Raw genomic sequence first — 13,019 nt, 5'->3', positions numbered from 1 at the left:
TAAAGCCCGCGTTTGCACTTGCAATTTTTGCTGCGATTTAACCCCGATTTTATGTGCGATTTCCTTCTTTTGATAGATGCGAACGAGTGAATTAGTTACTGATGTTCATATAGAAGCTCGCACACATCAGAGTATTCGTAACTAATTACTCGTTCACATCTATCAAAAGAAGAAAATCGTAAGCTTTTTTCGTAGGCTTCAACAACAACCATCTTGTAGCTAACAGACTATATTATTTAATGACTTTAATTTACCAATCATAAACAACTTTAGCTGTACATGTACAATAAACAACTAATATATATTCTTCAACACACTATGTAAAACAATAGTAATTCAAAAGATATAGAAATTACAAAAAAGACAGGATTGCGTCAAAAAATTACGGATGAAAAATCTATTATACACATCAATTTTCAAAATATTGCCGTTGGTAAACTTTACTTATGTATGAATGCAGCAGGTTAGACGATTGATCTCGAATCACCTACTAGGTTGACAAGGTCTGTAAATGACTTTCAGTAACCAAAAAACTCGACAAACGAGGATGAAATCAGAAACATTGCACTGTTCCCAGGCCAAGATTGGGGCGTTCGAGATATCTTGTTCCCCTGTTTGTCCACTGGGAAAAATGTGGAAAAAATGGCCAGAAACAATGTTATGCACGACAAGATGATTTGTATCCATTTTCGTTTGCCCGAGCAAGGTCAGTTTACAAAGTCCTTTGGAGGGGAGGGAAAGGTTTACGTATAGTACAACAGGTTAGTTAAATACAGCAATAATGAGAAGAGCAGCTCCTGCAATCACAAGCGACGATATCGTCTTTGAACTAGCTTCGTTGCACATCTCATCAAAACAGCACGATGCACGACATTCTTTTCTATTCGACTGGTCTTTCTCGAGCGCACAAAGTCTATCCAGTTCGCTTCGCGTGCACTCGTTTTTACGAGCACAGCGCTTCGTGTAGACCTTGTTGTGGTTACCACCTTCCATCAAAAACGAAATGCACGCGTCTTGATCGTTATCGCATTTCTGATCGCTTGACGTGCATGAATCCAGCGATTCACGACTGCACTCGTAGCACTGGAATGAACGTTCATCCACCTTGACAATATTAAGCTGAAAATAGGAAGTTCATCTATTTCAGTACTACACAAATATAACCACGAGTGGAAAGGCAGGTTTAGCAGCAGGTTTCACTAAGCAATATTTTTCAGCAATTGCGCATGATCATGCAACCCGGACTCACCCGAGTCCACCCTCCACCAAATATTCTCATCAGTCTTTGAGGAATTTAGTATGAGCTAAAAGTACGTGGGGGCAGGGTATTGCTCCTCTAACCCCTCTTCCCATGGCTACCCTAGTTGGATGAAGCATATATTATAAAATCACCTTTAGGTCTGCAAACGCATCACATTTTGAAGTCGTACAACATCTTGCAGCACAATCTTGACCTTGACATAGTTGACGTAATCCGCTGACAGAACACTCGTCCTTCGTTGCACATCTCGTGTTGTACGTGTCTCCAATCTGATTCCCTCCTCTTCGTATGGCCAGACAGCGTGTTTGCTTGGCGTTGCACCTTTCTTCAGTTCCACAATCACCTCGACTGCTGATGCTTGTTGAGCATTTATTGCACGTTAAACAATGAGCTAATAATAATAAATTGAAAACATTGGTATCACTGAAACTATGACTGCATATGAAGATTACATCTTCTACGATATGTCTGGATCCAAATCAACACATCATAAACTCAACTGTGATCCAAAAACTCGAGTGTTTCAAAATTCAAATGTTAAAGCTGACAGTGACAGACAAATTATGACTTCTAAGCTTAGATCATTTTCATCAAACTTCTGCACGTGAAATCCTGAATAACTGACTTTTTGCAGAATTCAGTGTTAGGCTTTAAAGCGTTGAAAATAACAACACGAGATAGGACACAGTTTTGGTAAAACGAGAAGCCAATGCTGTCTTAGGGCTGGTTCATTTAGTCATAAACAAGTCATTTTAATCACATTTTAACCGATGTGAAATATCCGGGTGTAATTTGTCTTTATTTTTCGTACTCAAATCAGTCATTTTTGACTGCACAGTGCACACTCGTAGCACTAATACATCAACCATCTTGGCATGTTCACAACATGTTTATGTCTAAATGAAAACTAGCCCTTATTAATAGAGGGGCCGGAATCGAAAGTGTTGCCCGGGCCCTTCAGTCATTGACGCTCCTCGAAATTTGACCCGGTGCAACTCGTATGAAAATGATTGGGAGTTGTTGATTTACTTGATTAGGCGGTCAAACGCAAACAATAGTTCTCTTTATAGATATCTCGTTTAATTAGTTGTGGTTGTATGCGCACCAGTCTTATGTCGAAATTTACGAGACGCGGTAAATGTCGAGAACCTTAGAGTTTTGCCAGCCAAAAAAAATCGTTAAAAAAGTTTGTTTGGCAAATTTCTTACCTCCGACTGAACACCAAATAAGTAGAATACAAGCTTTCAATTCGAACTTCATCTCGCCCAAAAATCAACTCTAAACAAAAATATGTTCAACATGAACTTCTAGATACTTATGCTTTTATGAAACAGGAATAAAAGAGGTTGAAATCAATATAGTTCGACGATGGATTTTGAATTGAGTGGTCACGTCCTTAGTGCATGAGAGTGACGGTGATAAGCCATCACATTTGGTCTAGATTTTGCCCAGAGATCGTGGGGAACGCACTTGGTTCAGTGAACACTGACAACCAGTTGTTATCGGCTGGTTTAGAACCAGATTAATATACTTACACTTTACTTTACTTTACTTTACAGGTGCATGTCTATTCTCTAATCCCAGAATGAAGTAATATAATTACATCAAAATAGTCAAAACGAAAGTAAACTAATAATCGTTGGAAACTAATCGATAAAGTGAATGTTGGTAGTAACTCAGATAATTTGACACTTTCCTAAAGGCTAAACATCATCCATCCGTACTAAAATGAAAACAGCCACCTATTTCATTTTATTAAACAAGTTTAGTCGTCTACGAACTTTTGTCACTTTATTTACTCAACGATATCAGGCACCCTGCTTGGAGTGCTTGCAAACCCGAGATACAAATAAATGTCAAACAATGGTTGAAAGTCGTGAGACTATATCTTTTTTGAACCCTAGACACATACCCGAGAAGTGTTTAGTTCTGCAGTAAGTTACTTTGAGATTAACTTCCAGCTTATCCAAAAGGAAACACACTATTTTCACGACGTAATGGGAATACTACGAGAGGAATGTGACCACACGATCAATATTGATTCTATATACGTCGAGCGATTTGTAATTGACGTAGACTAAATTTGAATGATAAAAGTGCTTGTGTCTTGTTGAATGACGAGAGATGATGGTGGGCAGAAACGTGGATATAATTGCCTTGTTTTTGTAAACGACGCGTATCGTATTTAGGTAAAAAAAATGAAACGTGATATTTGAAAACGTTTAAGAGTTTTCCATTACACACAAAACGATTTTCCATCAGTTATCGAAAGAACTGTATCAGGAACTTTCAGAAATGACATTTATATGCTTGTAGTAAGAGTTGGTAAAAATCTGCCAGTAATTGCTACTTATTACGTCTTTATCACCAATCAAAGACCGCACTATAATGGTCCATTGAAAAGAATTTGAGCATTCAGTTGTTTCCTCAGATTAGCGACGTTCATGAAAGTCTTTGAACGCTTGCGTGCTGATAATAATCGCGCGGTCATTTCCCAAGTATCAAAATACTTGATTATCATGCATTCTCCGTTGCTTTCGTCCTCTCTGTTCTTCCATACCAGTTCGATCAGCCCAAATTAAAGAGCAATATTTGAACTTATTTTTGTTGACTGTTTACTAGTGCACGCTACAAGATTCGCCCAATTAAACTGATAACACGCGGCGTCTTATAAACTCAGTACTCCCTACTATGTATGGAATTTATCTCTCAAGTTTGAAAACAACAAAGGAAGTCAGGAACTGAAGATCTCAAATTTTTCGCGCCATAGACCTCTGTCTGAGAGATTTCGCTTCGGGCGATATGTACACTCATTGGCGCTTAAAAATAAATGCATGTTTCTACATTCTGTGGGTTACAGTAAACTTTAAGAGGAAGAGCTTCACAAAGTGAAAGGTTTTAATTAATGATGCACTTGAAGATGCATTTTTGGATACAAAGATGACGACATCAAACGACACCGTCCATACCTCAGACAATAAGCTGCGTTTGAACGTGGATTAAGATGTCTTGTGTACTCAGTGTCTGACGAAGATTGTTTATAAAAACTAAAGAGCTGAAAAAAACTTCAGTTACTTCATTGAGATAACACTTTGGACATTACTGAGAACTTAGAAGTCTTTTAGTCTTCTACTCCGCGTAAGGAGTGTACTAGTCGTACACTGAGTTTGGCCTAAATCAACTATTTGCTTCTGTATTATATAAAATTCCAAGTGATTGACCGAGAGCAGATATCATACAACTGGTTCAGACATGCCGGCAGAGATACAGACTAAAAACGGCTGTTTTCTGTCTAAAACTACAGGTTTAGAAAACTGTCAACCCCGTCGACTTTCAACTTGAATATTTATGAACCTAATACATAATGATCATTACATAACAAAGTTTCAACTCGTGGGAACGCAATTTTTAACGTACACGGACAAGCGCAAATCTTGTGGAGTTTAGACTCCCAAACGCGTCATACAATCAGTTTGAAAAGCCAGAATCGACACCAGTTTATAAACCTTTGGCTTTAGTTAAAAAACTAATGATAATATGTACACAGTCCAACAGATGATATTGCACTCGATAGGGAGTGAGCAAGTCTCAATAGAGTATAGCGTCTTCGCGACCTTAAAAATGCATACATTATTCGGCACATCACTACTTTTATAAATTTTAGATGCGTTTGAACTATATATAGACTACAAACAGTCAGTTCTAACGCAGTTTCAACTCTAAAACTTTGCGTTGAAATTAAAATAAACAAAAACTGCGACGCTTATTGCTAGGATGCGATGTTTTCCGTTTTGAAATTCTCAGTATTAGGCACAGCAGTTTGTCTCGCTTGTGTTGTATAGCTTACGTTTGAAACATCGCTTATGAGGCAGTTTTCAATGAATGCTGAAATAAGTTATTTCAAATTTGGGTTGACGGTTCAAAGAAAAACAGCATATTTTGAACAATGCGTAGGGTTTTCAATTTCAGCGTCGGGAATGTTTCAACAATTTTAAGACGAAATATTAACAACAATTAAGACAAACGCATATTGAATTGAGCGCTTTATAACTAGTATATATAGCGTTTGAACTTACGTTTTCCGCTCGAGTTTCGGTCTTTCAACCTCTTGTGACCTTTTCTGCTTTACGGAGTTTGGTTGTACGCGAGTTTTAACTTCGAAACAATAGCTAAACGAGCTCGAAAAGTTTCAATGTTAAATTAGTCTCAGATCACTTGACATGTAAATGAGATAGTAAGCGTTGCGATCGTGGGGCGAAGCAAAATACGATGTCGACATGACTTGAATTCATGAATTAATGAATATAATTAAATCGATGTGCGTGGCCGGGTAAGCCTGCAACGCAGGTAAGGTATACCCTTTCCCCGGCTCAGCCCAATAAAGGAAAAGTCGGATTTTTCAAAAAAGAGAATTTTAAATTGCTTAAAATTGAGGTTGTCAACGATTCAAATATGGAAACATGAATTCGTTTCATAATGCAGAATTTCAAGAACCTTTTTTTGAATATTTCAGGGATTTTAAACACGGGGACAATTCAAGCCATTGCTCAGCGATATAGCTTTATTTGCTGGAAGACCATTGGGGGCTTCCAATAAGCCGTGAGTTAGCGTGATAAGTCCCGGGGGGGAACTGTGAATTTCTTATATATGGTCTCTAATTCGTACCAAGGCCTTCCTTTGTCACCCTTTGGCTCAGCCTAGTGCCTAGGCTTTCATTGCGCCGGTTTTAAAAATCCGTGACGTCACACTGCATATAATTATCAGCAGCGCGCGCTTGCAAGGCTGCTGGCCCTAGGCTGCCGTTGGCTCGTGTGATCCGTGTTCACGGATCCGTATTCGCGGTATCCGGATTACACTAATATAGATCGGAGCAAAAAAGGGGGGAAACGGGAAAAGAAAAGAAAGAGATACAACAGGCTTCATGCCCCTCGAGAGAGAAGTTATTTTTAAGCGTTATGTTTTCGTTTGTAAAAAATGAATTGATTGTTTTGAAAGTAGTATTAATACTAGTATGAAAAACAATGAACTATTGTTTTCAGCTTTTGATTAAAAAATATCGGAAAATGCCCTGCATTTGGGTTGACTTCAAGATGCTGAATCCACAAGATTATTTACGTTCTAACTCAAATCAACTTGATTACACTCGTTAGGTTCTATCCCATATTGTAAGACGTTGTCTTTGATCAAAGCCCAAGACATTCGCTGTGTATTGAATGCTTTTCCAAAGTTTCCATCTTTATCCACAACTATCACCCCGCCGTATCCTTCTATCCGTTCATACATCCTTTGAACAGCTTTCTCAGACGAAACCTAAGAGATATCAGTATCGTAAGACGTATACTTAGGGGGTTATGGTTAGGCACTCATTTGTCATCGCCAAGCAGTGCTAATCTCAGAGTCTGTTCTGTTGTTTTACAACAACTAAGCAGTGTGTACATCTAGGGCCTCTAGGCATCGCAATATGGATATGAAGGCTTGATCTTGTAATTTTGAGTTAAAATTTCGAAGGTAGAGATGCTACTGCTGGAATGTTGCCTAGTGAGGGGCCCTGGGATAATTTTGAATTAAGTTTCAAAGCCTCTGACTACCTGTGCATCATTGCCATTTTCCACACTGTACACAACTTCTCTAGCCAAAGTCATTTTCATTATGGATTCGCCATGACCTGTTGTAGAACATCCACCAAACTCATTTGCATAACCTCCGCAGCCAATCATAGGAGAGTCACCAATACGTCCTTGCATCTTAGCAGGTATGCCCCCTAGAAGTATGTATTGGGCATACATATATTAGAAGTACCTTTCAACAAATGCTGCCTGGGATTTTTCGGGCCCTTTTCCCAATTCCCATAGGCATCCTTTTTTATTAAAAACTATATATGTATTTGCATATATGTATCATGTATTTTGTTATGTTAAAAGCAGGAGCTTGTGAGAAGTTGTGTCAATATTGAAATATTTTTTCAATGTGTCAATATTGAAATATTTTTTCATAGTCTAAATGGTACGTTTTGTAAGTAAGTTTTGTAATATATCTACCTGTTGAGGTGGCACATGCAATACAGCCAGTGGTATCCATGGCAACAGCTCCTACAGTGTCATGACCTTCAATGTGTGAATGTACTGCCGTTTCGTATTCATCGAATGCAACACCCTTTTGCATTGCTGTCTCTGTAACAAGTTCAGTTGGATCTTTCAAGACAGGATAGCCAATTTTATTTGCAAATGCAAGTGAGCCTTCCACATTGAAGGCACAGTGAGGCGTCTTTTCCATGACCTGTCTTGCAAGAGAGACAGGGTTTGAGAATTGACTGACTGCCATGACTGCACCTAAAAATGTTATAAATAAGCTTTAATTGTTATATGTGTTAAAAATGCGGTAGCTTAATGTTTAATAATTGGGGTTACTATATTAATAATGAAATAGCCTTACATTAGTTTGCTCTCCAGGCCATAGGCATGTACAAGCAAAAAAAAATTTAGGGTGTGGATAGACAAATGATTTCACAAGTACACAGTCAAAAGTACAATGTACAAGTAGAATAAGATTCAAATTATTATAGTCGGGGAGCTGCTATCCCCCTTACCCCTCCTTGTATTTTCTCAGGGGCTTTATTTGACTAGGGTCTAGGAAGTATAGTTTTGTTGCAGTCATGTATTTTTGCTAATGATTGCATCCAGATCTACTGATCTAGGACGACTTGTAGTTTGATTAACCTGAATTCAAAGTAGATCCATTCATTATCATTGCATCACATTCAACCTTGCCAATCTCATTGAGAACAGCTCCATGCCCTGCATTAAAACAATGATTGTTTTCCATACAATTCACAGCCTTTTCAACAGCTTCGACTGATGAACCACCCTGGAGATCAAATAATTAGATAATATAACATAACATAACATAATTAGTCAAATATTTCAGCAATTGTTCAGGATGTGAATGAAGAATTAATCTTAATACACTAAAAAGATGCATTTGCTTACGTTTTTGAGAACTTCATAACCTGTTTTTACTGCCTCTTGAATCCCGGCGTAAATTGGGTCAAGAAGATTGTCTGGCATCGACCAGGCTCCTCCATGGACAATAATACAAGGAGTTCGTTTTATCTTCTCCATTTTAGTACAAAACCGTCACTCATGTCCTATAAGTCGAAGTGAATGTCATTCCTTATTTCACTATATTTTAGTTTACCCTGCAAATAAAAAGACGAAACGGTACCTGATAAAAAAAATCTCGATGGCCAAAACGAGAGTTACCAATTATTGCTTCGTTGCAACGGAAATGTTGATAAATATTAATCCACTAATTATCTTTATTACCATTCATTCATGAAAAAAATGGATCAACTTCCTGTGTGTTGGAATCAACTAATCAAAAACGTCCAGTCTTTGTTTACAGCCTGGATTCCTGGACTGTAAACTCTCTTCTTCTATTAAAAACTCCAAACATTTGTCCACCAGTTTTTCACCGTTTAACTAACCATCTGTCTTTAAATAAAAAAACTACTGTTGCCTTGTTTTGAGTAAAATAATAGTTTCAACACATATTGATTGTAAAAGAAGGCTATGTTCATTAATCAAACACTAAAATAACATATACATTGTGTAGAAAAATACAATAATTATATACTTGTTCACTAAATTATACCGCTACAGTATTTAATTTACCTAAGTTCCAGCATAATACACTTGGACCATAATATTAAAAGTCCAAATTCTGCTTCAATTACAACGAATAATGATATATTATTACAATTCAATTAATCGACAAAAAAACACTGTCAGTTCAAAGGTATCCAAAACAAGCTTGCTAGTGATAGTTTACAACAAATGGTCTGGTTTCTAAATAGTGGTGAATCTCAGGCATACCATGGCAACCAATGTAAATCATACATAATGGTACATTCATTGCAAGTGGCTAAGATTATCACCAAGAAATATTTTCGTCGTACATGCTAAGTAAAAACATTTTAAATACAGCAATACAACATGAGCTGATGTCAGTTATACACTCAAAGATAGTCAGATAAAAACATATCCATGTGTTAAAGACATTATGTTTGTTCAAACTAGCTTAACATGATGAAAAATGCTAGATATCATGCAACAAACATTAGGGGTTTGTGGGCAAGGAAGACAATGTTCTTATCTAAGACTGTTTTCTCAATTTTGTAATTTTACAAGACTCCTCCCCCAATGCTAAGGATACCCTAAGGGAATATGTATATTTGAATTGTAGCCCAGAAGCAGTTTGTCTTGTCAAGTTCATGTCCTCACAACCAAAATTTATACTAAAAACCTTCAAGATGCAAACATCTAGCCTATGGTGTTAAAACCAGAGGTTTGAAAAGACAAAATGAGGGGGGGGGGGGAAGATTTTGATAGGTTGAAAAATACAAAATATATTGGGCACTAAAATTCCTCCACATTTGGAAAATTTTAGCAACAGCCACCAGAGTCCTTGCTTTGAGATTTGATTGGTACAGTATTTTGACTATCCATTGCTGACGATTTATTTTGAAGTTGTTTTTTAAGAATGTCTTGTGCAAGCATGTAAAAAGCATCTTCAATATTCACATTGTCTTTAGCACTCGTTTCTAAGAAACGGATACCATGTTCTCGAGCAATCTAAAAGGTAAACATTTTCATCCTCAACAAACACTTTAAACAATTCACTAAAGGTTATTCTGTTGTTTGCAAAAAACACTTACATTGGTTCCCCTATCTTTTGATACAACTCTTTTGTCCCCCATATCACACTTGTTTCCTAGGATCATTTTCTCTACATCTTCATTAGCATGTTCCTCAATATTCCTTAACCACTTTGAGATATTCTCAAAGGACTTGTCCTGGGTTATATCGTACACTAGCATAATGCCCTATCAATGAAATTTCCCTGTATTATTTGTCTGGCTAGTGTATTTAGCATGTGCACTGTACTGCTTTCAAGGTATAGACTAATAGAACTACTACCACTTACCATTGCACCTCTGTAATATGACGTTGTTATGGTATGAAAACGCTCTTGACCAGCAGTATCCCTGCATGAATAATGACTAATGATGAATACCAATCTTCTCCAAAGTTAAAACTGGGTTCTACTTTTTATTTTGTTTCAGCAGAGATAATTACCCCAGTTGGCCAAGGGAAAGGGAGCGTTTCAATTTCTGAGAATCAGCATAATGAAACAGGCTAGCCTGCTAACACTAAGACTGTGTGCAGTGACATATTTAAGCAAGGTGATAAAGTTACAAAAAAAAAAGGTTTACGACAAAACAAAATAACAGTACCATATTTGAAGTTTGATCTTCTTCCCTTCTAGCTCAATTGTTTTGATCTTGAAATCTATACCTATGTAATCCCAATTTTCGAGAACATGGTCATATGGAAATCCAAACTAAATGAAGAGTATTACCTCTCTACAGGGGTTAAAAAAGGGGCACAAGTATCATTTGCCAAATGCAATTCTTATAGCAATAGCCAGACACTTTCACTTGAAGAAATTTTAGAAATTAGTACATTAAATGACAGCTGGTCTGCCCAGCGTGAAGCCGAAGCAAAATGAAAATAAAACCGATTTAAAAGAGATTTGATCTACAAGTATATTACAAATAAATCACAGAACAGGATACATATTTGGGTAAAAATGCTAACAACATGGTGCTTATTGCAAAGGTATGTAAAAAAGCATGTCAAAAAGCAAACATTGATGAATAAGTACACGTCGACAACAGAGTGGAACGAATTTCAATTTTCATATTTACTTCCGTTCTACGAAAGATTTTAACAATAAAGTCTTGCACATTTTGCCCGAGCTCCGGGATTTACGATGACTAATTGCCCCGAAGTAAATGCCAGCTAGAAACAGTTTCAAACTCGGCAAACACTCAGCCGCCACTAGAATTAGCACAAGAAAATACGATCGTGTTTGCGCAATGTAAAATTCATAAATTTTGTCTCGTGACCCGAAGTGAACTATTTACCAAGTTTTGATGCGAACGCACCGACTCGAAACACAGCGAAAAACTCACCGATTGTCGAAATAAACGTCGTGTTAAAGGCATCGTCGGAGAATCTAAATAATATACAAGTTTTCCCAACGCCAGAATCACCGATCAGCAGCAGTTTAAATAGATAATCGTAACTTTTCTTGGCCATTTCAACCAAATTTTGTGTCGATATAGTTAGTAAATGGATACTCCCCTCTGCTCGCTTCTGCGCATACTCACTATATATAACCGCGGGGCGGTATGTCGACGGGCCGTGACACGCCGGTAATTTATCATTCCAGTTCATTCGCCCACTGATCCGAAATTTCGAAAGATCTCCAAATATGAATCAAATTACTTTATCTCTACGTTAAAACTTCTTAAAGAAATGTCTAGAATTTTGTGAAATTTAGGAAATTGGGAGCTAGAGCGAAGAAATTTAACAGTTTATTTTTCTATACCACAGGTGGGTTGCTTAGAAAAGAATCAAATGGCAGAAAATTAGAGGGCGTAATCCCTGCTAATCGTTCAAAAACAAGAAGCGATAAGTTTGCCTAATCAGCAGAGAGTCACGAGGTTTTTGCCGCTAAAAATACATGCTTTCGTACGATATTTTCCCTGATAACACGCGCAACAAAAATCAACAAACATACAGGTTTATTACATCGAAAAATGTGCCTCTCTTTTTAAAAGACTTGCGGAATTTTTGGGGGCGAAAGCAGGAACTTGTAGAGACAAGATGCGTCCGAGACGACACAGGAAATTTAACCCTACTTAACCGAAAGCCGCATACTGGAGTCTCCCTGGGAAACGTCAGCAGTTTTCCTCTGAAAACGCAAAAAGAAAACAACCATTTCCGACGTATTCAGGGCAAGATAATGATAACAAAATTTCGGTATCATCGTCAGGAAAACTACGTGTATTCCTCACTTAAAAAACCTTTTAAAACATGTTTATCAAGCTATGTTACATACGTACAAGTATCTACACTTCAATAATATATTAAGATATGAATTTGTTAAAATCGTACGTATCCTGCACGCTAGCTATTATGCAATGCTTTCATCTTTTGTCCGCCTGGGCGATTTTTTCTTCACGGCAGGTGACGGTCGTGAACGGTCGTGAGTGGTCGTATGACGTGGTGGCCGCCCATCCTGGCGTGACCTACAAAAGCGATGAGGCTAAATTTAACTAAATGTTTGAGGACGCGAATGAAAGCTCGAAGATAACATAAAATTAATGACAATAGCGGTGAGTTAAATGGTGAAAAAAAAACGCTACGTGAAGTTTGATAGCTTAATTCGACGTGCCCAGCCAATGAAACTTCGAGTTAATCTCGCACGCCGTGTTTGGCAGGCGTCTCGATAAAAAACCCCTGCTGGCACGTCTTTGTTCAATATTTATCTACGCGTGTATCCTTGGAATCGCATTAGCGGATATTTGCACTTTCCCAGAAAAAGATATGAAGCAAGATTGGCCGATAGGGAGTCAACAATTATTCAAATATTTCAATGGTTTATCAAATGCCTAAAATAAACAAAAAAAGGTTCTCGACTTTTCCATCTAAGAGCCGTTGTATAGACTATAGGAAGAAAAAGATAATATATTTATTTTAAGGAAACCTTTTTATACCCTAAACCTTCGGATCAAACTAAACAATTAAAGATTGCATGTACATTTTAGGAAGCAAAAAAAACGAAAGTAGTAGTGTTTGAGGTATTTGATGAGAGCACTTCGCTATTGCGATAACATTCCAAACAATTTTGA

General features: G+C 37.4%; 3 protein-coding genes across 4 annotated transcripts; all 3 read right to left on the bottom strand.

Annotated features, from left to right (window-relative positions):
- Nucleotides 1-249: 249 nt before the first annotated feature.
- LOC114525566 lies at nt 250-5,507 on the bottom strand. Of its 2 annotated transcripts, none has more exons than XM_028546950.1 (4): nt 5,338-5,507; nt 2,470-2,539; nt 1,393-1,652; nt 250-1,119 (listed from the first exon to the last, which is right to left on the bottom strand). In XM_028546950.1, exons 2-4 carry the CDS (start codon nt 2,519-2,521, stop codon nt 763-765), a joined length of 669 nt encoding a protein of 222 aa, XP_028402751.1. In that variant the 5' UTR covers nt 2,522-2,539; nt 5,338-5,507; the 3' UTR covers nt 250-762. The 2 variants fall into 2 exon arrangements, with proteins under 2 accessions (XP_028402751.1, XP_028402752.1); XM_028546951.1 differs by lacking the exon at nt 5,338-5,507 and adding an exon at nt 3,174-3,343.
- An 827-nt stretch (nt 5,508-6,334) lies between these two features.
- Nucleotides 6,335-8,634, bottom strand: LOC114525461 (isoaspartyl peptidase/L-asparaginase-like). The gene is made up of 6 exons (XM_028546822.1): nt 8,483-8,634; nt 8,248-8,405; nt 7,978-8,125; nt 7,300-7,590; nt 6,850-7,022; nt 6,335-6,571 (listed from the first exon to the last, which is right to left on the bottom strand). The coding sequence occupies exons 2-6, from the start codon at nt 8,377-8,379 to the stop codon at nt 6,380-6,382; spliced, it is 936 nt and encodes a 311-aa protein (XP_028402623.1). The 5' UTR covers nt 8,380-8,405; nt 8,483-8,634; the 3' UTR covers nt 6,335-6,379.
- A 176-nt stretch (nt 8,635-8,810) lies between these two features.
- On the bottom strand, nt 8,811-11,472 carry LOC114525404 (ras-related protein Rab-10-like). Its single transcript, XM_028546734.1, has 5 exons — nt 11,295-11,472; nt 10,554-10,614; nt 10,244-10,304; nt 9,975-10,142; nt 8,811-9,891 (listed from the first exon to the last, which is right to left on the bottom strand). Exons 1-5 carry the CDS (start codon nt 11,419-11,421, stop codon nt 9,703-9,705), a joined length of 606 nt encoding a protein of 201 aa, XP_028402535.1. The 5' UTR covers nt 11,422-11,472; the 3' UTR covers nt 8,811-9,702.
- Between the last annotated feature and the right edge of the window lie 1,547 nt (nt 11,473-13,019).

This window comes from Dendronephthya gigantea, unplaced genomic scaffold, assembly GCF_004324835.1.
Source record: "Dendronephthya gigantea isolate DGI-Jeju-01 unplaced genomic scaffold, DenGig_1.0 000034F, whole genome shotgun sequence".
NCBI lineage: Eukaryota > Metazoa > Cnidaria > Anthozoa > Malacalcyonacea > Nephtheidae > Dendronephthya > Dendronephthya gigantea.
Note: the sequence above shows the minus strand (reverse complement) of the source record. Positions and strands in the feature narration are given on the sequence as shown.

Bases quoted from the DNA above. Each gene is read 5' to 3' on its own strand.
- LOC114525566 (XM_028546950.1), bottom strand. From the start codon at position 2,521: ATGAAGTTCGAATTGAAAGCTTGTATTCTACTTATTTGGTGTTCAGTC. The intron at 1,653-2,469 runs GTAAGAAATTTG...TATTATTATTAG, and splicing joins TATTTGGTGTTCAGTCGGAG to CTCATTGTTTAACGTGCAAT. The intron at 1,120-1,392 runs GTGATTTTATAA...TCCTATTTTCAG, and splicing joins ATGCGTTTGCAGACCTAAAG to CTTAATATTGTCAAGGTGGA.
- LOC114525461 (XM_028546822.1), bottom strand. From the start codon at position 8,379: ATGGAGAAGATAAAACGAACTCCTTGTATTATTGTCCATGGAGGAGCC. The intron at 7,591-7,977 runs GTTAATCAAACT...TAACATTTTTAG, and splicing joins TGGATCTACTTTGAATTCAG to GTGCAGTCATGGCAGTCAGT. The intron at 7,023-7,299 runs GTAGATATATTA...ACATACTTCTAG, and splicing joins TGCATGTGCCACCTCAACAG to GGGGCATACCTGCTAAGATG.
- LOC114525404 (XM_028546734.1), bottom strand. From the start codon at position 11,421: ATGGCCAAGAAAAGTTACGATTATCTATTTAAACTGCTGCTGATCGGT. The intron at 10,143-10,243 runs GTAAGTGGTAGT...TTTCATTGATAG, and splicing joins CATATTACAGAGGTGCAATG to GGCATTATGCTAGTGTACGA. The intron at 9,892-9,974 runs GTAAGTGTTTTT...TTTACCTTTTAG, and splicing joins CAAAAGATAGGGGAACCAAT to ATTGCTCGAGAACATGGTAT.